This window comes from Cherax quadricarinatus, chromosome 60, assembly GCF_038502225.1.
Source record: "Cherax quadricarinatus isolate ZL_2023a chromosome 60, ASM3850222v1, whole genome shotgun sequence".
NCBI classification, from domain to species: domain Eukaryota; kingdom Metazoa; phylum Arthropoda; class Malacostraca; order Decapoda; family Parastacidae; genus Cherax; species Cherax quadricarinatus.
Window position 1 is genome coordinate 12,501,946 of NC_091351.1, and position 25,000 is coordinate 12,526,945.

A 25,000-nucleotide genomic window follows, 5' to 3' on the forward strand; every position below is an offset into this window, starting at 1 on the left:
GGCCATCGACACTGTCCTCAGGGACAAATTGAATGACCTGATGAGAATGGAGGAGAGAATAAGCGATCATGATGCCCATGATGCTCTGTATCTCCTCACAAGGTGTCTTATTATGCCAAGACTCACTTACTTCTTGAGGTGTGCACCCTCTTTTGACAACCCAACATTCGATGAATATGACGCACACCTGAGATCAACTTTTAAGAAGGCACTGAACCTGTCACTAGAGGATGAGCAATGGGATCAGGCAACCCTCCCAGTGCGACTGGGAGGTATAGGGGTGCGTAAAGCAACGCATGTTGCTTTACCTGCTTTTCTGTCTTCGTGTTCGGCTTCCAGTGTATTAGTCAAGAAGATAGTGCCCAAACGCTTGAGAGACGTGGTAGGAGCTCAAGACCCCAGGTTTACTGAAGCAGCGATTCGGTGGGACACCCTTACAGACTCCTCCAGTAGACCAGCTCCTCCCAAACAGCACAAACAGTCCCACTGGGACAAACCGATCATGGAAAAAATCGCCAACACAATGCTCTCCAATGCTTCAGGAAAGAACAAAGCTCGTCTCCTGGCAGTGAAGGCACCACACTCAGGAGATTTCCTGTTAGCTGTTCCCAATTCCTCCCTGGGCACCCGTCTCGACCCACAGGCCATTCGGATTGGTGTTGCTCTTCGCCTAGCCGCCCCCATCCTCACCGAACATAGGTGTATTTGCGGCAGGGCGACAGCTGATCAATTCGGTCTTCATGGTCTCGTGTGTCACACAGCAGAAGGGAAGTATGCCAGACATGAGGAGATCAATGGCATAATAAAGAGAAGCCTCGCCACAGCCCGTTGCCCAGCTCAATGGGAACCCCAAGTACAGAGGTCTGATGGAAGTCAAAAGCGTCCTGATGGAGCCACTATGTTACCCTGGAAGGATGGAAAGCAGATTGCCTGGGACTACACCTGTGCTGCCACATTGGCAGACACCTACTTGCCATACTCCGTAGTGGAAGGGGGTGGAGCTGCCAGCCACAGGGAGACCCAGAAGATCCGAAAATATGAAGACCTTCCCCCTTGCTATAACTTCATTCCAATAGGGTCGGAGACCCTTGGAGCATGGGGCAAGTATGCTCTAAAGTTCCTCAAAGAGCTGGGTGAAAAGCTCATCATAGAAACCAAGGACCACAGGGCGACCAGCTTCCTCTTTCAGAGACTCAGTGTTGCGATCCAGAGAGGAAATGCCTGCAGCATTCTGGGCACGTGGCCCACTGCAGGGGAGCTGGACGAAGTATTCGAGATGTAGCTCTGAGTTACCTATGTTGTTTTTACTTTCTGTTGTATTTTTGTGAATGTTTGGCCAATGTATTTTGTCTTTAAATAAAACATACTTGAAATATAGGGTGGTAGGAGAAAATTTCAAACAGCTTCAGGAGAACCTTAAGTTTTCCCTAAAGCTAGTTATTCTTTTCTCTCTGAGGATGAGGTCCCTATGACAGTTCTAGAGATGGTACCTCGTATATATATATATATATATATATATATATATATATATATATATATATATATATATATATATATATATATATATATATATATATATATATATATATATATATATATATATATATATATATATATATATATATATATATATATATATATATATATATATATATATATATATATATATATATATATATATATATATATATATATATATATATATATATATATATATATATATATATATATATATATATATATATATATATAATATATATATATATTATATATATATCTGCTTATTAATATTTAATTTTTTTCCCTCAGATGCCTAAACATTTCAGTTTGTCTTCTGAAGAAAAAATATATCATAATGACAATAGAGAAAAAATATTTCCTTTCCTGAAACCTAAACATTTTAACCTGCAGAGTTTCACATGTAAACACATTATGTTGTCTGAAGCTCTGACTATCATGTCTGTCTGTGTGTTTCCCTCACCTAACTCACTCCTCATGCCTACCACCTAATCCAGCCTTCCTGCCCACCACTTGATCTACCCTTCCTGCCCTCCTACCTGCCTACATAGTATCCCAGGTAGTAATGCACTGAGATGCTCTCTCCATCCCTCCCCCAGAGATTTCTTTACCCTTGAGTTGACCCCAGAACACAGTTTTGTAAATGGCAGGTGGTGAAGCAGCTGATGCAGCAAGTGGTGTAACATCAGGTACAGCAGGTGGTGAAACAAATTCTGTAACAGCAGCTGGTGCAGCATCTGGTACAGCAAGTGACGTAACAGCAGGTGGTGTACTGTATAACATTTATACCATTTTAACATTCACTCTGTCAGACACACCAACACAATGGTATCCTGATACAGAACAGAAAATACCGTGGACAACTTTTTCAAGTGAGAATTATTAAATTTGAGAGGGACCTGACCTCTCAATGATTACATTCTTTCTTCTACAACTGGCCTACACCTCACTTTCTGACAGTATATAAGTCTCCATACTGTCGCTTCAGCTTCACATTGCTTCAGACTATGGAACAAGAACTGATCCCCAGGTTGAGGGACTGACCGCCACAAAATTACGTTTTCAAGAGTGATGGACTGATTAAATCGTCTTCGCATCTCTATCGCCTCTGAAAACTGTTATGTACTCGACTGAAGAAGGCGAAACGTTTCGGAATAAATATACCTAACTGTTGCACATGTGTCTTACTTACCAAGCATCTGGAAGAGTAAGTGGTGTAACAGCAGATACAACAGGTGGTGCAGTAGCTGGTACAGCAAGTGGTGTAACAGCAGGTACAACAGGTGGTGCAGTAGCTGGTACAGCAAGTGGTGTAACAGCAGGTGCAACAGGTGGTGCAGTAGCTGGTATAGCAGGTGGTGTATCAGCTTGTGCAGCACATAACAATGTATGCTTTAAGGTGTAAACACTACTAGGAGAATAGTTTTGTCAGAGTAGTGAATTCTGAGTTAACTGTACTGGCTGTGTGGAAGATTATTGTCCAAGCTGACTCAGTGTGTCTCAGCTGTCCAAGCTGAATCAGTGTGTCTCAGCTGTCCAAGCTGACTCAGTGTGTCTCAGCTGTCCAAGCTGACTCAGTGTGTCTCATCTGTCCAAGCTGGCTCAGTGTGTCTCAGCTGTCCAAGCTGAATCAGTGTGTCTCAGCTCTCGAAGCTGACTCGGTGTGCCTCAGCTCTCCAAGCTGACTCATTCTGTCTTACCTGTTCACGTTTACTTAATAATGATCTGACAGCACACACACAAGTGGATAAAGGTGAAATATTGCTCTTATCTTCCTGTACTACAATGGAACCTCGGTATTCTCTAAAATTGTCTATTGCTTCCTATAATCCGCTAATAATCTCTAGAATCACTCACTGTGTCCTTAAACTCATCACCAAATCCTAGAATCACGAAACGTCTTCCAAGAATCCTTCAGCACAATCCCAACAAACACGCCCCTGAAGCCCTTAACACAATCCCTGAATCCTCCATCACATTTTTCATTTCTTCCATCGTGTTCAATAGTCGATTATCCAAACTATTAAATATCCAACATTCGCTCATGCGCCATAGGGCCTTAAGTCCCAAAATTCAACAGTGCATTATACGTGGCCCGGAAACGTTCATTTTGGCCTCCTAAAAAAATGTCTTCAGACACTAAGGGAATTTCAGACCAGCCAGCAATATATTTCTGGGAAACCCAGCACACGATAATTCTTATTTTTTTTGTAAAACAACCTGCCAAGAGTTTTGTGGCACTATATGTCGCGAGGTTTGTGGCACTATATAAATAATAATTTGTGGAAATATAAAACTTTAGTGTGTGACGCTTTATAAACTAGTTTATAAATATATATATATATATATATATATATATATATATATATATATATATATATATATATATATATATATATATATATATATATATATATATATATATATATATATATATATATATATATATATATATATATATATATATATATATATATATATATATATATATATATATATATATATATATATATATATATATATATATATATATATATATATATATATATATATCTATATCGGATCGGCCGATTCCCACCAAGGCGTGCCTAAACTACATTTATAAAACTGCAACATTAACACCCCTCCTTCAGAGTGCAGGCACTGTACTTCCCATCTCCAGGACTCAAGTCCGACCTGCCGGTTTCCCTGAATCTCTTCATTTATGTTACTTTGCTCACACTCCAACAGCACCCCAAGTCTTAAAAAACATTTTTCTCCATTCATTCCTGTCAAATAAGCTCGCGCAAGCTTGCTGGAAGTCCAAGCCCCTCGCAAACAAAACCTCCTTTACCCTCTCTCTCTAACCCTTCCTTGGCCGACCCCTGGAACCTGTAGTGGAGGGAAGGTGGGGGCCTTCCCTCCACTACAGATTCATACACTCTCGAAGTCATTCTGTTTTGTTCCATTCTCTCTACATGTCTGAACCACCTCAACAACCCTTCCTCAGCCCTCTGGACAACAGTTTTGGTAATCCTGCACCTCCTCCTAACTTCCAAACTACGAATTCTCTGCATTATATTCACACCACACATTGCCCTCAGACATGACATCTCCACTGCCTCCAGCCTTCTCCTCGCTGCAACATTCATCACCCATGCTTCACACCCATATAAGAGCGTTGGTAAAACTATACTCTCATACATTCTCTTCTTTGCTTCCAAGGACAAAGTTCTTTGTCTCCACAGACTCCTAATGCACCACTCACCCTTTTCCCCTCATCAATTCTATGATTCACCTCATCCCTCATAGACCCATCTGCTGACACGTCCACTCCTAAATATCTGAATACACATACAAATATATATATATATATATATATATTATATATATATATATATATATATATATATATATATATATATATATATATATATATATATATATATATATATATATGACATTATAGTAAGTTTGTGTATTATTAATTAAGACCTATGTATCTTTCGGTGAATATTCACTAGGATGTATTTATTACCCAGTGTATATACACTGATAGCTATGCATCTCTCAGTGTATATATCTTATTTCAATGTTTAAGATTTCTTTTATTGTTATTGAATAGGTGACGTTGCAGCTTTGATGACTCACGACCACACGATAGGTTTCAAGCCTAGCTAACCAGTTGACTCTTCTAGAATATTACCTACAGTTTAGGGTATGATTTTTGAGGTATAATGTTTAGAACTTATGATTTCTAAAACCGAATGTGACGAAAAATACTTTAAATAATAAGTAAATATAAAATCCGTTTAAAATGCGAACAGGCCTAGTAAGAGGTAGGCCTGGGAGGCGATATCCCTAATAGAGTGACAAGAGCAGGTATACTCCAGAGAGAGTAAGGTATAGCTAAGTAAAGATTTGAAGGATGGAGAGAGTAGAGTGAGAAAAAATAAAAAAGAGCTGAGAGTGTAGGAGAGAGAGAGAAAGAGAGAGAGAGAGGAGAGAGAGAGAGAGAGAGAGAGAGAGAGAGAGAGAGAGAGAGAGAGAGAGAGAGAGAGAGAGAGAGAGAGAGAGAGAGAGAGAGAGAGAGAGAGAGAGGAGAGAGAGAGAGAGAGAGAGAGAGAGAGAGAGAGAGAGAGAGAGAGAGAGAGAGGAGAGAGAGAGAGAGAGAGAGAGAGGAGAGAGAGAGAGAGAGAGAGAGAGAGAGAGAGAGAGAGAGAGAGAGAGGATGGCTTACAACAAGCCAGGCAGGAGAGACCTGTCACAGCAATCCAGGCAGGGAAGGCTTACTCCAGTCACAGTAAGCCAGGGACACGCACGCATCGTGTGAGTGTAATCTACATTATTCTCCAGTCAAAGAGCACTCAGCTACCAGCAGCGCCTCTCTCATCTGGAATGTCTGGTCAAGCGAGAAAGAGATTCCCATTACAAAGAGTTTAATATCTCTCATGACTTGTAAAATACTTCTCTGGGTGGAAAGAATTTTTAACCAAACTGATAGAATTCTCCAGGCGAGAATTCCTATCCAGACTGGTAGTATTCTTACAGTCAGCAAAAATTCTATGGTGACTAGCAGAATTCATCATTAAAAGAGAAGAATTACTATGCGGTAGAACCGCATAATTGCTATTTTAATTAGCAGAATCACTTATTCTGGCTAGTAGAAGAGTTCTCTCCTTTACTGATTTATTAATAGCTATAAATACTAACCGAACTAGCACAGTTACGAGAGGAAATCTTAACTTAAGACGCAAAAAAATTCTCAACCTTGAGAGTACAACTCTCAGAATGGTGACTACCATTCTTAGCTTGGTAGCAAAAAAATTAAGCTTACCATGTATAAGACTTAGCGTAATGTGATGATCCTTAAGCAGAATGAATATACTTTTTATCTTAGCTGGTAAATTTATCAGCTAATATAGTAGAATTTATGAGTGACCAGGAATAATTCTGAGCTAAGCTGGGAGAATTTATATATTCTAGATTGACAAAAGTTTAAGATATTTTTATGGTTTAATTAGTAAAATGCTATGATAGCAAGTAACATTGATCCAACTAGAAAAAATATTTCTATTAGAGCAAGAATCTATTACTGGGTAAGTTCAGAGCTTTATTAAGTAATGTTAAAGCGAAACGTCGTTACACAACTTCTAATTGTATTTTTGGCTTTCTGTGTGTGGGCAAAACATTCCGTATAATATTCCTGCCTAGTTACCTAGCACCCTAGGCAAGTTAGAACGGCTAGTCAAGTTAGAAGTGCACCGTCTCAAGTTAGTAATAAAAGTGTTTGAACTCTGCAGCGGCTGTCAATATATCTGTCTGAGCAGCAAGATCGGAAAACCATCCATTTTAATTTTCATTACATAAAGTGGATTCCAGAACGGTTTCTTCAGTACCTTCCTCCTCCGTAATGCGATTGAAATTCATAATATACTTTAATAACTATATATATATATATATATATATATATATATATATATATATATATATATATATATATATATATATATATATATATATATATATATATATATATATATATATATATACATAAAAAATCTGAGATTTGTCGTTTTTTGTTCATCTTCGAATAGTTACAACCAAGTAATTACATTATACAATATTTTTCTGGTAAGTAAACCCCAATTACGAAATATCCACCCAAGTTTCAGTATAAAAAATATTGAGTCAGTGATTAAAAATAAAACTGACTACTTGACACACACACACCAAAAAAAGGTGGACTTTCCGGAGTAAAACACACATCTTCAGGTCAAAATATCTCTCAGTGCCACCAAAACAAGTTTGTCAAACTTGAATCTTGTGGAAAAAACCTGCAGCTACAGATGACACCAAAGGATCACCACTGGCACTCAGACAACTACAAGCTAGGTGCCAGAAGAATGAAAACTTCTAAAGCTGAAAATAACAGGTGCCAATGATATAAAAAATATAAAAGTTTGGTGTCATTAGTTAAAATTTGTGTCAGAGAGTAAAAATGAAGGTGGCTCCATAAATGTGAGGACGGGCCAAAAAATCTAAACTTACTTGTAACTTGGTTTCCCCTTCTTTCCCTTCTTCCTGCGTCGTGGCTTCATATCCATCTTTGCTAAGTCTTACGTTCGCGGGTCTACCACGGAAAAAGACGATGTAGTGTCCAGTAGCCCGGAAGAGGGAATGTACGGGAGGATATAGAACCGGGGGGGAGGATATAGAAGCAGGGGAGAGGGATGAGGGTTGGATGTAGGAGTGTCTTGGATAGAAGGAAGCAACTACGCCAAGACAATAAGCAAATAAATTACTGCTAAATGAATTCAAAATTTCATTCACACTCTCAAAATTTTGGCCACAGAGCTGAAATTATTTATGTTCAAAAGTCTGGTCTCAAAATTTGGGCAGCAAGGCTGAAAACGTTGAATACAAGGCCAAAAAAAAAGTTTTATGCAGGACCGAAAACTTGGTTCTAACGATGAAAATTTCGGTCACAGACTCAAAATCTTGGTAGCAGAAGTTTGAAATTAACCAGATGTGGCAGATAAAATATGAATAATTAAAAAATGAAGCTGTGTAAGTAAAATATAAGGGAAGAAAGAGGTAAAACAGCAACTACATGAAAGGTGACTGAGAGGTTAGGGACACCTTACGGGCGATGCAAGAATTGTGAGCATCAAGGAGAGAGAGAGAGAAAATCAGGGATGGAATACCACTTAAAGCAAGAGATGCATGAGATCTCGGCTTTTGTTTGCTACTCTTTTTACCGTGGACTAGAATACACTTGTAGCAACAAGATGAGCAGTGTCCCGACGTTTATATACAATGAAGCTGGTGAATTTAGCACGCAAAACAATGAAAAATTTGAGAAACAATAAATATGATTACCAGTCAGGAGGAGGTAACTGGAGGGGGGAAGGGGGTGAGGGAGCTGAAGGGAGAAGGAAGGGAGTTGGAGGGGGGAAAAGACAGGGAGCCGGAAGGGAAAGAGAGGAAGCCGGAGGGGAGAAGGAGGGGACTGGATTAAGGAAGGAGTTTAAGAAAGGGAAGCCTGATGGCTGGTTGGCTCTCAGCTTTGTTTTGCAGTCGCCTAGCAGTCGGCCAGGCAGAGTGAGGATACCACATGGGACTCAACCTGAATTCCCCGGACCTCCTTAGCTTCTGCAATACTATCTAAAGCTTGGCTCCAGCTGTATGCAGCTCTCTTCCTCACTACCGACTTCCCTGTCAGTTCACTCTTCTCCAAACTTTTCCGTTTTCCTTAACTCGTCTCTTACTATCGCTTCTGACTAGTTTTCCAGTTGTTCATTCACTTTTTTCTTCCCTTTTGTAACTTAGAGATCGCAGGGTTTTTTCTGTCTCTGGTAAAATTTTTATACTATTGTTCAGGCAATAATCTCTACTTTTCAGTTTATGCTACAAAGTTCTTTCATTAAAAAGTTTAGCGTGTGATCTTGAGGACACAGCCTTTGGCGATTTTGCGGCGTGTGGTGGTGACCTCAACACATTCGACTGATCTGTAATCAACACTCTTGGATGGTCTATAATCAACACTCTAGGCTGGTCTATAATCAACACTTTAGGCTTGTCTATAAACAACACTCTACGCTGGTCTATAATCGACACTCTAGGCTGGTGCACAGTCGATAAACTCAGCCAGTCTACACTCAATCATCCCTCTCCCACTCTAGTGGGACGCCCACCGCTTGAAGTGTTCTGACCAGCACTGTAATACGCCTTCGTTTTCATATAAATCTTGTTGAGGTAACTTGCTCTCGTGTAAATACCCTACCGGGACTCAACGTTCATATATAAACACCCTTACAGAGGGACCTCCTTATCTCAAACATTGCCTAAAAGAAATCTGTTTTATATTATACATCTGGAAGGAACCAGATTTCGGTACTATCTCGAAGTGTATTTTCCACGTCTAAAAGCCATACTCTGAATTCGTTACGTAGACTGTTAGGCTGTCGCCTTTATGTCATTATTTTTTATTTTTATTAAGAAAAGACTAAACGTAGAAGAATATTTAACAGTGGGTCTCGTATCAATACTTTGCAACACTTCTACAGAAAGTCAACACTCGAGTATTTTGTTGTGTATACTAGTTCTAATATTGTTAGTGCATTAATGAGTACTGTGGTTCTAATGTATTCAGTTGATCATCGAGTACTTTAGTTTCATTTTCAGATCTTCTTTAATTATATACAGAGACTATAAAGCACTACAACATCAACAACAGTCTTGGAAATATTGTTAAAACTTTCAGATTATAATTAGAGCCATTTGAGCATAAGCTTATCTATAAGCTAAACTTAAGTCAGGATTTACTTGAGTACATTCAAACGCTTAGCACCAGAAAAAAAGGGTTTCGATAGCCGTCTGTGTTTCATTCCACACGCGTTGCAGGAAACTAGTGTGGCAAGAGGTATAGTGAGAGGCGGAGCCAGAGAGGCGACTGATGCAGCTTCTGCTCCAGCCAGATATCGTCCACCGCTCCAGCACTCTTCACCACGAAAGCAGCGGTCAGCGGTCCCTAGTAGGGGTTCTGAGCATTGTAACAGCACTAAAAAAGGCTATCTAGTAGCACTAATCTCACTTCTAGTAAGCAGATTTTTGTGTTGTTCAACGGCTTCTTTGACTACTGATTGACTGTTCGTAAACTACTTTAAGATATTCATGCGTCTCTACACCGCATACAAGGCTCACTAAGCACTTGGAAGCGGGGCGTTAATAAGCACTAACGCTTAACAATTCCGAAGTCTATATCCTAAGTGACACACTTACACACCTTTGTTCACAAAGCAACGTTCAGCAGGATCCGGAGTCTCGCCGGTAGGTGTTACCGTTCCCAGAAACAGAGATCCGTCAGCAACTACTCCTTGACGATAGTATTCGCCGAGCACCGCCAGCACCGACTCTATGAACACCCGTCCAGTTAGACGATGACGATGGGTAGGCGGGCGGCTTCGAGTGCTGGTATGAGCAAAATGAGGTGAATATATATGTATATATGTATATATATATTCATAAATATGTATATATAACAATGGCCGAAGGCGATCACAGTGGTTAGCAAGGCACTGAAAGAAGGGCACTTTTATCACAGCTCACGCGAGGACTGACTGAGGCTTCCCAAGGTGCTCTACAGTGTCAGGGAGGATCGTTACTGAATTGGAATCACTATAACGTAGTTCCTCTCATTACACATACACACATAGGTCACGTCAGGTCACTCCAGGTCACTCCAGATCACTTCAGGTCACTTCAGGTTACTCCAGATCACTCCAGGTCACATCAGGTTACTTCATGCTACTCCAGGTCACTCCAGGTTACCACACATTACTGGGATAAGCACAAACAGCTGTACCATCAGGTGAGGTACCACAAATACCTTCCTAATGTATTTCCACAAAGCACATTCAATATGTACACTGAAGGATCATCTCAAGATCCTTTTGGCAGTTTCTGCTGACTCTTGTCCACCCCATGAACGTAGGTAGCACGTTTTAGTTCGCGTCACGACTTGCTGGTTTCTCCATGGCACTGATGGGCGTGGGCGTGGAGGAGCTCGTGTATATGGGAGTGCAGTGGGTCCCGATGAGCACCCACAAACGTCGACCTCCAAGAAAGAGAGAGAGGGTGGCGCTGTAGAGACGGTGTGTAGGGCCAAAGTGAGTGAGAAACTGGTTACAGAGGGTGGATGGGTGCACAGGGTGGGCGTCCGAAAGGAATAACACACATCTACTTGACGTCGGGGGCGTTCTAGGGAGGAATAGCACACATCTAGTTGATGTCGGGGACTTCGAAGTGAAGAACATACAGCAGGGGACCGAAAGAAATCAACCGAGTGTTTCAGGAGAACTTAGTGGATAACAAGACATGATGTGTGGGGGGCCCGAAGGTTTAACAGAAGGGGTGGGCGGCCTGCTGGACGGCCTGTGGGCGGTCCCAGTGGGCGTGAGTGTGTAGCCTGGGTGGAGACATCGGTACAACGTGTGGACGGGACGACGAGCTGCCGTGAACTGGACCAGCTTGCGTGGTGGGAGCCTGCCAGCAGCAGGCCACGGCTGGCATTATTCACACCTTACCACCAACAACACCTGCAATACTCTTATTGCAATACAGCAACTTCACACATAGGGCCTGTCTCCATGTGTACTCTACCTCGCTGCTGAGTGTATCCATCAGGAGGCCAAGTAAATCATAGAAAAGAGTATTTAAAAACCTCGGGGAAGCTGTGTCATGCAATGCTCTTCACCTGCACACGATACACAGGTCCAACTAATGTTACCTGTAATCGCACCTATTCTTTCCCCACATCGCCATCATTTCTCTCCACCACTATCTCCAACAAAGGGTGCTTTCAATCATCTTCCCCATTGACCCTTAGGTAAGTACTTGACCTAAGACAAGTGCCACACCCCTAAGGCAAGTGTAAGACACGCCCCCCTCCCCACCGCAGTCCTCTAAACCCCGCCCACCTGCAGAGCCCGGGGCCCCTCCCACAACCCGGTGGTGGTAGTGGTGGTGGTAGAGGAGGAAGGGGAGGAAGGGAGAGGAGGGGGAAGAGGGGGATGGACCAGTGAGGAAGAGAGGGGAGGGGGAGGGTTCTCTTTCACTTATTTTTTTTAGTTGGGGAAACCTTAACAAATTTATGTTAGTATCTTAAACCATTACCCAGAAATTAAACCAGTAAAGCTTTTGTTTTATCAATGACTAACAGCCATATTTTTTTGTAAATAAATTAAAAAGAAATCTCTCTATAAATGGAGGGGCTCCTATGGTTTTTAAAGTGTTCTCGGGGACACTTAAGTGGTAACAACAGTAACAGTGAGTGTATATTTGAGGCAAGTCTTGGAAAGCAATGTTTGCCGAGATGTGTGCTAGGGAAGGGACCAGCCCAGATATTATCTCACATTTCCATAATATCATCGTGTGTCTCCCAACTTTAGTTTACATTGCCATTGTCTCTTTTACCCCGAGAGAGAAGACTCGTCTCTCGTGGTAGAGTAAACAGAGAGTGCAAGCTGGAAGAGGTAAATACACCGGGAAAGATGAGTGAAAAGTCGAAACAGTAAATAATGAAGGCATCTTTCACTTAACGGAACTAAGAAGAAGAAGAAGAGGAAGAAGAGGAAGAAGAAGGGGAAGAAGGAGAGGAAGAAGAGGAAGAAAAAGAGAAGAGTGAGACTCGCATATAACTGCTTCTGCTGCTGCCAGGGAATTCACCTACGTGTAAAAATAATTAATGTTTTGCGTATATAGGGCACTGTGGATTATAATGAAATCGTCTGCATGACATGCTTGTGTAGACGTTTGTATCAAGTAATTATTGTTATTATTGCTATTAATACTATAATAATAATAATAATAATAATAATAATAATAATAATAATAATAATAATAATTATTATTATTATTATTATTATTATTATTATTATTATTATTATTATTATTATTATTATTATTATTATTATTATAATTATTATTATGAACTTTATTAATACTAAATACATTCAGTAAAACAATTTTAAACACAAGACAATAAAATCTTGATCTGACTGGCAATGGTTCCCAGTCTTCTCTGTTAGTTAGCTAAACACTAGGTCATTACTAACGCCAAGATAATCACTATAATTAAGTTATTAACTTTATTATTGTTAATTGAGTTAACAGATTTTTTATTACTTGGAGGATCATTAACACAATATTCACCTCTCAGTGGATATGTCCTTGTTCTACTTCTGAAACTAATGGTAATAATTAATGCCTTTTTAATGGGGTTTAAAGGTTCTCTACTACGAGGGTCATTAAGCTTGCAGGTCACCTGTTCGCTACCAGTCAAGAATACTTCATTATGTTAAATATAGATTAAACAACCCAGAAGCTCTATCGATGAGATAACTAACCAGTAAATCAGCCGGAAAGCCAGTCAGGAAGCCAGCCAGGAAGCCAGCCAGGAAGCCAGCCAGGCAGCCAGCCAGCCAGCTAGGAAGCATATCAGGCAAACGGTACCCACCAGCATGACTGCAAAAGCGGTGCCACTACCACCTCCTCCTTTCATTCTGCATCCAGAACTACGCAGTCGTGCTATAGTTGATAAAGGACTCCCACACTGCATCCCGTTCAGTCGACCCACTTCTGGCTCTGTCGACACACTTCTGGCTCTGTCGACACACTTCTGGCTCTGTCGACACACTTCTGGCTCTGTCGACACACTTCTGGTACTTCTTCTTGGCTATGTCGACACGGTTCTGGTTTATCTTAATGTGTTGCTGATTCAGAATTCTACCCTTGTGATCAAAGTTTCACCCTTGAGATTAAAGTTCCACCCTTGTGATCAAAGTTTCACCCTTGTGATCAAAGTTTCACCCTTGAGATTAAAGTTCCACCCTTGTGATCAAAGTTTCACCCTTGAGATTAAAGATCCACCCTTGAGATTAAAGTTTCACCCTTGAGATTAAAGTTCCACCCTTGAGATTAAAGTTCCACCCTTGAGATTAAAGTTTCACCCTTGAGATTAAAGTTCCACCCTTGAGATTAAAGTTTCACCCTTGAGATTAAAGTTTCACCCTTGAGATTAAAGTTCCACCCTTGAGATTAAAGTTTCACCCTTGAGATTAAAGTTTCACCCTTGAGATTAAAGTTCCACCCTTGAGATTAAAGTTCCACCCTTGAGATTAAAGTTTCACCCTTGAGATTAAAGTTCCACCCTTGAGATTAAAGTTTCACCCTTGAGATTAAAGTTCCACCCTTGAGATTAAAGTTTCACCCTTGAGATTAAAGTTCCACCCTTGAGATTAAAGTTTCACCCTTGAGATTAAAGTTCCACCCTTGAGATTAAAGTTTCACCCTTGAGATTAAAGTTCCACCCTTGAGATTAAAGTTTCACCCTTGAGATTAAAGTTCCACCCTTGAGATTAAAGTTTTACCCTTGAGATTAAAGTTTCACCCTTGAGATTAAAGTTCCACCCTTGAGATTAAAGTTTCACCCTTGAGATTAAAGTTCCACCCTTGAGATTAAAGTTTCACCCTTGAGATTAAAGTTCCACCCTTGAGATTAAAGTTTCACCCTTGAGATTAAAGTTCCACCCTTGAGATTAAAGTTTCACCCTTGAGATTAAAGTTTCACCCTTGAGATTAAAGTTCCACCCTTGAGATTAAAGTTTCACCCTTGAGATTAAAGTTCCACCCTTGAGATTAAAGTTTCACCCTTGAGATTAAAGTTTCACCCTTGAGATTAAAGTTTCACCCTTGAGATTAAAGTTTCACCCTTGAGATTAAAGTTCCACCCTTGAGATTAAAGTTTCACCCTTGAGATTAAAGTTTCACCCTTGAGATTAAAGTTTCACCCTTGAGATTAAAGTTTCACCCTTGAGATTAAAGTTTCACCCTTGAGATTAAAGTTTCACCTTTGAGATTAAAGTTTCACCCTTGAGATTAAAGTTTCACCCTTGAGATTAAAGTTTCACCCTTGAGATTAAAGTTCCACCCTTGAGATTAAAGTTTCACCCGTGAGATTAAAGTTCCACCCTTGAGATTAAAGTTTCATCCTTGAGATTAAAGTTTCACCCTTGAGATTAAAGTTTCACCCTTGAGATTAAAGTTTCACCCTTGAGATTAAAGTTTCACCCTTGAGATTAAAGTTTCACCCTTGAGATTAAAGTTTCACCCTTGAGATTAAAGTTTCACCCTTGAGATTAAAGTTTCACCCTTGAGATTAAAGTTTCACCCTTGAGATTAAAGTTTCACCCTTGTGATCAAACTTTCACCCTTGAGATTAAAGTTTCACCCTTGAGATTAAAGTTTCACCCTTGAGATTAAAGTTTCACCCTTGAGATTAAAGTTTCACCCTTGAGATTAAAGTTTCACCCTTGAGATTAAAGTTTCACCCTTGAGATTAAAGTTTCACCCTTGAGATTAAAGTTTCACCCTTGAGATTAAAGTTTCACCCTTGAGATTAAAGTTTCACCCTTGAGATTAAAGTTTCACCCTTGAGATTAAAGTTTCACCCTTGAGATTAAAGTTTCACCCTTGAGATTAAAGTTTCACCCTTGAGATTAAAGTTTCACCCTTGAGATTAAAGTTTCACCCTTGAGATTAAAGTTTCACCCTTGAGATTAAAGTTTCACCCTTGAGATTAAAGTTTCACCCTTGAGATTAAAGTTTCACCCTTGAGATTAAAGTTTCACCCTTATGATCAAACTTTCACCTTTGTGATCAGAATGTCTGCTCATGTGAACAAAATGTCTGCTCTTGTGATCAAAATGTCTGCCCTTGTGATCAAAATGTCTGCCCTTGTGATCAAAATGTTTGCCCTTGTGATCTAAATGTCTGCCCTTGTGATCACAATGTCTGCTCACGCGATCAAAATGTCTGCTCCAGTGATCAAAATGTCTGCCCCTGTGCTCAGCCTTGCTAAAAGCTCCGGCTATTTGCTTCTGAGTAGACAAGTTTCCACCTGCTAACTATTGCTGTTGATGCCACTGCTGCTTCTGCTTCTGATAATGCTGCTGCTGCTACCTCTAATGTTGGTGCAAAATGTTGACACTGTTCCTTCTACTGCTGGGACTGCTGCTGCTGCAACTGCTGCTGCTGCAACTGCTGCTGCTGCAACTGCTGCTGCTGCAACTGCTGCTGCTGCAACTGCTGCTGCTGCTGCTGCAACTGCTGCTGCTGCTGCTGCAACTGCTGCTGCTGCTGCTGCTGCTGCTGCAACTGCTGCTGCTGGTAGTGTTGCTTCTTAGAAGCAACACTACCGCTGCTGCTGCATCTACTTATACTGAAACTGCTGATGCTGCTGTTGCTGCTACAGCTTCAGTTGATGTTGCTGCTGCTGTTTCTGCTGCTGCCACTCCTGATGCTGTTGCTGCTTTCACTCTTATTCTTGGTCTTGCTGTTACTTTATTATTATTATTATTATTATTATTATTATTATTATTATTATTATTATTATTATTATTATTATTATTATTAACATTATGTTATGACTATTAGGGAATATGACAGACTATGAGAGAGAGTGAGAGACTATGAGGCATTCATTTTCACTTCTAACTTGCCACATTAATTTCCTTTTTATCCTCTTGTGAGATATGTTCCAGTCCAGGAAAGATGACTGGATAGATGAAGGAGAAAAGGAAATGTAAATGAGAAATGAAAGAGGTTAAAACGTAATTAAAAAAATCCTTTCCCAGGCAGGAAATGAAAGAATCAGTGATAAGAGAGGGTCATGCAAGAGGCAAGGAATGACCAGCACCACTCAAGAGGGAAGAGGAAGGGAGGGAAAAAAACGGCAATTAATAAACGATAAAGAAAAGAACTTCTGAAATGAGAGAGAGAGAGAGAGAGAGAGAGAGAGAGAGAGAGAAAGATCAAAAGATACATAAATAGATAGACAGATACATATATACATACATAGAGAGAGAGAGAGAGAGAGAGAGAGAGAGAGAGAGAGAGAGAGAGAGAGAGAGAGAGAGAGAGAGAGAGAGAGAGAGAGAGAGGTGGGGAGTGTTCTCTCCTTCATTAACTTTGTCTAAACTTTTCACTAACTTTTAAATGCTAGTTTTAAAATTTTGGATTTTTTAAATTCTGTTTAGTGAGTGAGAATTTTTTCTTCCTAGTGTTCTAGTGATTTTACCACTACCATGATGGAACACTTCCATGATGGAACACTACCATGATGGAACACTACCATGAGGGAACACTTCCACGATGAAACACTACCATGATGAGACACTACCATGAGGAAACACTTCCACGATGGAACACTACCATGATGGAACACTACCATGAGGGAACACTTCCACGATGAAACACTACCACGATGGAACACTACCATGATGGAACTCTACCATGATGGAACACTTCCATGATGAAACACTACCATGACGGAAGATTTCTACGATGAAACTCTACCATGATGGAACACTACCATGATGAAACACTACCATGATGAAACACTACCATGATGGAACACTTCCATGATGGAACACTACCATGATGAAACACTACCACGATGGAACACTTCCATGATGGAACACTTCCATGATGGAACACTACCATGATGAAACACTACCATGATGAAACACTACCATGATGGAACACTTCCATGATGGAACACTACCATGATGAAACACTACCACGATGGAACACTTCCATGATGGAACACTTCCATGATGGAACACTACCATGATGAAACACTACCATGATGAAACACTACCATGATGGAACACTTCCATGATGGAACACTACCATGATGAAACACTACCACGATGGAACACTTCCATGATGGAACACTTCCATGATGGAACACTACCATGAGGGAACACTTCCACGATGAAACACTACCATGATGGAACACTTCCATGATGGAACACTTCCATGATGGAACACTACCATGATGGAACACTACCATGATGGAACTCTACCATGATGGAACACTTCCATGATGAAACACTACCATGACGGAAGATTTCCACGATGAAACTCTACCATGATGGAACACTACCATGATGAAACACTACCACGATGAAACACTACCATGATGGAACACTTCCATGATGGAACACTTCCATTATGGAACACTACCATGATGGAACACTACCATGAGGGAACACTTCCACGATGAAACACTACTATGATGGAACACTTCCATGATGGAACACTACCATGATGGAACCCTTCTATGATGGAACACTACTATGATGGAAGACTTCCATGATGGAACACTACCATGATGGAGCACTTCCACGATGGCACACTACCACGATGGAACACTACCATGATGGAACACTACCATGATGGAACACTTTCACGATGGAACACTACCATGATGGAGCACTACCATGATTTAACACTACCATGATGGAATACTACCATGATGAAACACCTCACTACCATGATGGAAGACTACCATGATGAACACCTCACTACAATGATGGAACACCTCACTACAAACATGGAATACCTCACAAATATGATGGAACACTACCATGAAGGAACACCTCACTACCATGATGGAAAACTTCACTACCATGATGAAACACACCACTATAATGATGGAACACACCACTACCATGATGGAACAAACCACTACCATGATGAAACATACCACTACAATGATGGAACACACCACTACCATAATGGAACGCACCACTACCATGACGAAATACACTATTATCATGATGGAGCACACCACTACCATGATGGAACAAACCACTACCATGATGGAACACACCACTACCATGGTGAAACCACCACTACAATGATGGAACACACCACTGCCATGATGGAACCACTACCATGATTGAACACACCACTACCATGCTTGAACACACCACTACCATGATTGAACACACCACTACCATGATGGAACACACCACTACCATAATGGAACACACCACTGCCATGATGAAACACACAACTACAATGATGGAACATACCACTACCATGATGGAACACACTACTACTATGATTCAGCACACCACTACCGTGATGGAAGAGATCACAATCATGATGGAATACACTATTACCATGATAGAACACACCACTGCCATGCTGGAACACCTCACTATTATGATGGAACATCTCACTACCAATGATCTAACACACCGCTATCATGATGGAACACACCACTACTATGATGGAACACGCCACTACCATGATGGAACACCTCACTAATATGGTGGAACACAGCATTACTATGTTGGGACACCACTACAACGACGGGACACGCCACTACCATGATGGAACACAACATAATCATGATGGAAAACATTACCATGATGGAACACATCACTACCATGATGGAACACGCCACTACAATGATGGAACGCACCACTACCATGATGCAACACACCACTACCATGATGAAACACACCACTACCATGATGGAACACACCACTACCATGATGGAACACACCACTACACTGATGGAACACACCACTACCATGGTGGAACACACCACTACATTGATGGAACACACCATTACTATGATGGAACATACACATAACATGATGGAACACATCACTACCATGATGAAAAACACTGCTACAATGATGGAACACACCCGTACCATGATGGAACACACCACTACCATGATGGAACACACCACTACCATGATGGAACACACCACTACCATGATGGAACACACCATTACTATGATGGAACACACCCTTAACATGATGGAACACACCACTACTGTGATGGAACACACCACTACCATGATGGAACACCTCACTACTATGGTGGAACACAGCATTACTATGTTGGGACACCACTACAACGACGGGACACACCACTACCATGATGGAACACAACATAATCATGATGGAAAACATTACCATGATGGAACACATCACTACCATGATGTAACACGCCACTACAATGATGGAACGCACCACTACCATGATGCAACACACCACTACCATGATGAAACACACCACTACCATGATGGAACACACCACTACCATGATGGAACACACCACTACACTGATGGAACACACCATTACTATGATGGAACATACCCATAACATGATGGAACACATCATTACCATGATGAAACACACTGCTACAATGATGGAACACACCCGTACCATGATGGAACACGCCACTACCATGATATAACACAACACTACCATGATGGAACACACCACTACCATGATGGAACATACCATTACTATGATGGAATACACCCTTAACATAATGGAACACACCATTACCATGATGAAACACACCACTACAACGATGGAACACACCATTATCATGATGGAACACACTACTACCATGATTCAACACATCACTACCGTGATGGAAGAGATCCCTATCATGATGGAATACACTATTACCATGATGGAACACACCACTACCATGATGGAAAATATACAAAACCACTTCCATGAAGAAACACATCACTACCATGTTGGAACCCACCAGTACTATGATGGAACACACCACTACCATGATAAAAAACGCCACTACAATGATAGAACATACCACTACCATAATGGAACGAACCACTACCATGATATAACACATCGCTAGCATGTTGGAACACACCAGTACAATGATACAACACACCACTACCCTGATGGAACACATTACGTAATGGAACACACCACTACCATGATGAAACACACCACTACCATGATGGAACACACCAGTACAATGATACAACACACCACTACCCTGATGGAACATATTATCATAATGGAGCACACAACTACCATGATGAAACACACCACTACCATGATGGATCACACCCCTAACATGATGGAACACACAACTACCATGATGGAACACACCACTACCCTGATCGAACACACCACTACAATGATGGAACACACCACTACCATAATGGAACACAACATTACCAAGACGGAACACACCACTACCATGATGGAAAATTCTCCCATATCCTCACAGTTGTTACTCTTTTCCTTTCTGTCACTCCTCTACTCTCCCATTCCATCCTATCCGTTATCTCTTATAAACCACTCCTCTCTCTCTCTCTTCATCCACTGATTCTCTCTTTTTCCTTGGTTAGTCTCCCCTCACTCCTCTCATATTTCTCCTCTTCCTAAAGTGCTTTAATCCCTTCTTTGGTAAATCCTCCTTAGGATTTTTCTTACACGTTGCCATGCAAAACAAGTACTACAGACAAAAAGTAGACGTTCGGCAGAACAAATACGACAGAAAAGAGGCAGACTCGACACAACACAGAGAGCAGAGAAGAGGCAGGCCAGTAGCAAAAGACACATGGCAGAAACCCTCCCCCAGCAGATTCTAGCAGTTTTCTGTGTTGTAATGCATGTGAACAGAAGTGGATAGGAGAGTCACTGCATCTTAAGAGGAGTGGATGGGAGACTTACTGCATCTTAACAGGAGCGGAGGGGAGAGTCACTGCATTTTAACAGGATGGGAGGAGAGAGTCACTGCATCTTAACAGGAGTACAGGACAGTCACTGTATCTTAACACGAGTGGATAGGAGAGTCACTGCATCTTAAGAGTGGAAGGGAGAGTCACTGCATCTTAAGAAGAGTGGAGGACAGTCACTGTATCTTTATTGCTCAGCTGGTATTCATATTCATAGAGGTACGAACTAAGCTAAATATTCATATTCATAGAGGTACGAACTAAGCTAAATCACCAGGCGATGGTCCTGTGGTTTGAAACACCTTGCACGTAAAGCAGGTGAAACATAGACATATGTGACACATGGCAGATGGCACATGTGCTCTCTGTGTGTCAGCACTTATCTGAAAGCCTCAACCGTAACGGGAAATGAAAGCGTGATAACACTAAGATAACTCGATGATATAACACATTATGATAACCAGACACTGGGATCGTACGTCACCCTGTACATCCCTACAAACACAGCACTGGCGCCCAGCTTTCTGACAATATTAAATCATTAAGTAACCTTAATCTTAAATACCTTCTTCCAGCAGTCTGCTGTATGGTCCTTACGAGTTTGATAAGTATTTTAAATATACTTTATGCTATCAGTATTACTGTCATATATATATATATATAAACTCTTATTATATCTATATTTTCCTATGTAGGTATATATGAATACGGTGGACCCCCGGTTAACGATATTTTTTCACTCCAGAAGTATGTTCAGGTGCCAGAACTGACCGAATTTGTTCCCGTAAGAAATATTGTGAAGTAGATTAGTCCATTTCAGACCCCCAAACATACACGTACAAACGCACTTACATAAATACACTTACATAATTGGTCACATTCGGAGGTAATCGTTATGCGGGGGTCCACTGTATATGCATATATGTGTATGGAAGAAATCACAATAAAACGCATGACTGTAAATATGAGAACATATCACAGTGAAAACAGAATATAAAACCTGAGCACTTTCATGTGTTGACACACATATATCTCTGAAGATATATGTATAAACACATGAAAGCTTTCAGGTTTTATTTTCTATTTCTCTATGGTATATTTTAATCATCTGTCTTTGCAGAGACACTCAGATACGACAGCTTAGATGTCCCTCCAAATTGCCAATATCGCAAACCTCTCCTTTTTAAAGTGCAGGCATTGTACTTCCCATTTCTAGGACTCAAGTCCGGCTCACCAGTTTCCTTGTTTCTTGTTTCTTTATCATCGTCGTCGGTCTAAAGTCTTGGGTATTCTCCCGTATCATTTTACTATCTTCTGCTTCACCCTTAATGAACCCTTAATAAATTCTCCTTAACCCTTAATGGTTAATGGATCGTTAATAAACTCTGAAGTGAAAGAGGAGGTTGCAGACTGAGGGGGAGAGGAAGTTGCAGACTGAGGGGGAAAAGACAGACAGAGCGAGGGGAAGGGGCAGACAGATGGGAGGGGAAGGGCTTAGATTCGTTGCTACAACACGAGCTGGGGGTAAGAATGGTGGGGAAGTGTTAAGTAGGGGGTGTGGGTGGTAGAACTTTGTGGGGGAGGGGAGAATGTGTCTCACTATCACCACCTTCACTGCAGCATAATACACACACACACACACACACACACACACACACACACACACACCAGGGAACATAATCTTAACTGTATATATCCTGGTATATATAATAACACTAATATTCTTACTTTCTGATAGAGAGAAGGCTTTCCTATATCCAGGTTCCAAGAGAACTGTCTCCCCTTCAAAACATTTAGAAAACGTAAAACTCCTTTACATCCTCGATGTATTATTGTACATGACCTTTATAATTAAGTTCCGGATTATTGAGGTATTAAAATCCAAAATCGTGAGGAATTACTCTCCACAGTCGTGAGGTATTAGACTACTTTAGGAAATAAGCTCCTTTATAATGAGGTATCAGGGATTCATAATCTTTAGGTACATTTCCTCACAGCTTCCAATATCAGGGATCATCAGGTATATAGCGTCAGATGGTCAAGATATTAAGGTGTACATTAGTCAAACACTGACCTACGTCTCCACTCTCAGCAACTACCTCACCACTATAACAGCTGTGAGTGTCCTGGCGCAGAGCTGCACCAGTACAGACACAACAGTGTCGTTACTAAGCTGCCACCACCACCTCTATTATTTAACCTCATATTCTGAAAAAATGTTTGTTTTCATTAAATCTCTCTCTCTCTCTCTCTCTCTCTCTCTCTCTCTCTCTCTCTCTCTCTCTCTCTCTCTCTCTCTCTCTCTCCTTCGCTCGCCCAATTAATAAGAGACTCAAGTGATGAAGCACTTTAAGCTTTATTAAAACATAAGAGAGTAATGAAAACAGGTTAGTGAAACAAACTAACCCACAGAGTGGGAATAAACAGAATATTAAATATATCACACTCACACAAACACACACACACACACAAACACACGCTCACACACACACACACACACACACACACACACACACACACACACACACACATTTATATATATATATATATATATATATATATATATATATATATATATATATATATATATATATATATATATATATATATATATATGCAAAACAACCACTCTGAAAGAATAGAGAAATTCCAAGCGCTTTCGTGACTATTCTTGACTCTATTCTTTCAGAGTGGTTGTTTTGCATATTCTGAAATCACCTGTTTACTGTGATCTTATTGCATATATATATATATATATATATATATATATATATATATATATATATATATATATATATATATATATATATATATATATATATATATATATATATATATATATATATATATATATATATATATATATATATATATATATATATATATATATATATATATATGTCGTGCCGAATATGTAAAACTGGTCAATTAGCAAAAACTCATTTAAAATTAAGTCCTTTCTAAAATTTTCTCTTATACGTTTAAAGATATATTTTTTTCATTAATGTTGATGTAACAAATTTTAATTTTGCACCAAAAGAATCTTAGAAAACTTACCTAACCTTATTATAACAAGAACAATTTATTTTAGCCTAACCCAACTATATATCTTTTAAATTTGTTTACAATAATTTAATACTAAACAAACACAGTGAAATATATTTTTTTCGTTAGGTTCAGAATGATTTTGGGGAAATTATTGCATACATAAATTTTCACTTGTCCTATATGGCAAGATGAGCGTTGCTATTTAAGCCAAGATCGCAAGTTCTGCCTATTCGGCACGACATATATATATATATATATATATATATATATACAGTGGAACCTCAAAAATCGAACTGCTCCCAACACGACCAATTATGTAAGTGTATTTTTGTAAGTGCTTTTATAAGTGTATTTTTGAGGGTCTGAAATGGACTAATCTAATTTACATCATTCCTGATGGGAATAAATTCATTCGGTAAAGGCACTCGAACAGCCTTCTGGACCGAAGAAAGTTCGATATTTGAGGTTCCACTGTATATATATGTCGTGCCGAATAAGTAAAACTGGTCAATTAGCAAGAGCTCATTTAAAATTAAAGTTTTTCTAAAATTTTCTCTTATACGTTTAAAGATATATTTT

The 25,000-nt window shown here is 40.0% G+C and overlaps 1 protein-coding gene across 3 annotated transcripts in view; it reads right to left on the reverse strand.

Annotated features, from left to right (window-relative positions):
* Sh (Potassium voltage-gated channel protein Shaker) overlaps positions 1-25,000 on the reverse strand; it is a 579,183-nt gene that overhangs the window by 472,262 nt on the left and 81,921 nt on the right. The window contains exon 1 of one of the 3 annotated variants that reach the window (XM_070097966.1): positions 7,549-8,032. The exons of the other annotated variants lie outside the window; for them this stretch is intronic. Within the exon in view, the coding sequence (XP_069954067.1) occupies positions 7,549-7,604 (56 nt within the window). The 5' untranslated portion in view covers positions 7,605-8,032. Of the gene's footprint in view, positions 1-7,548; positions 8,033-25,000 lie in introns of those variants that run through there. 3 annotated transcript variants of the gene reach the window in all.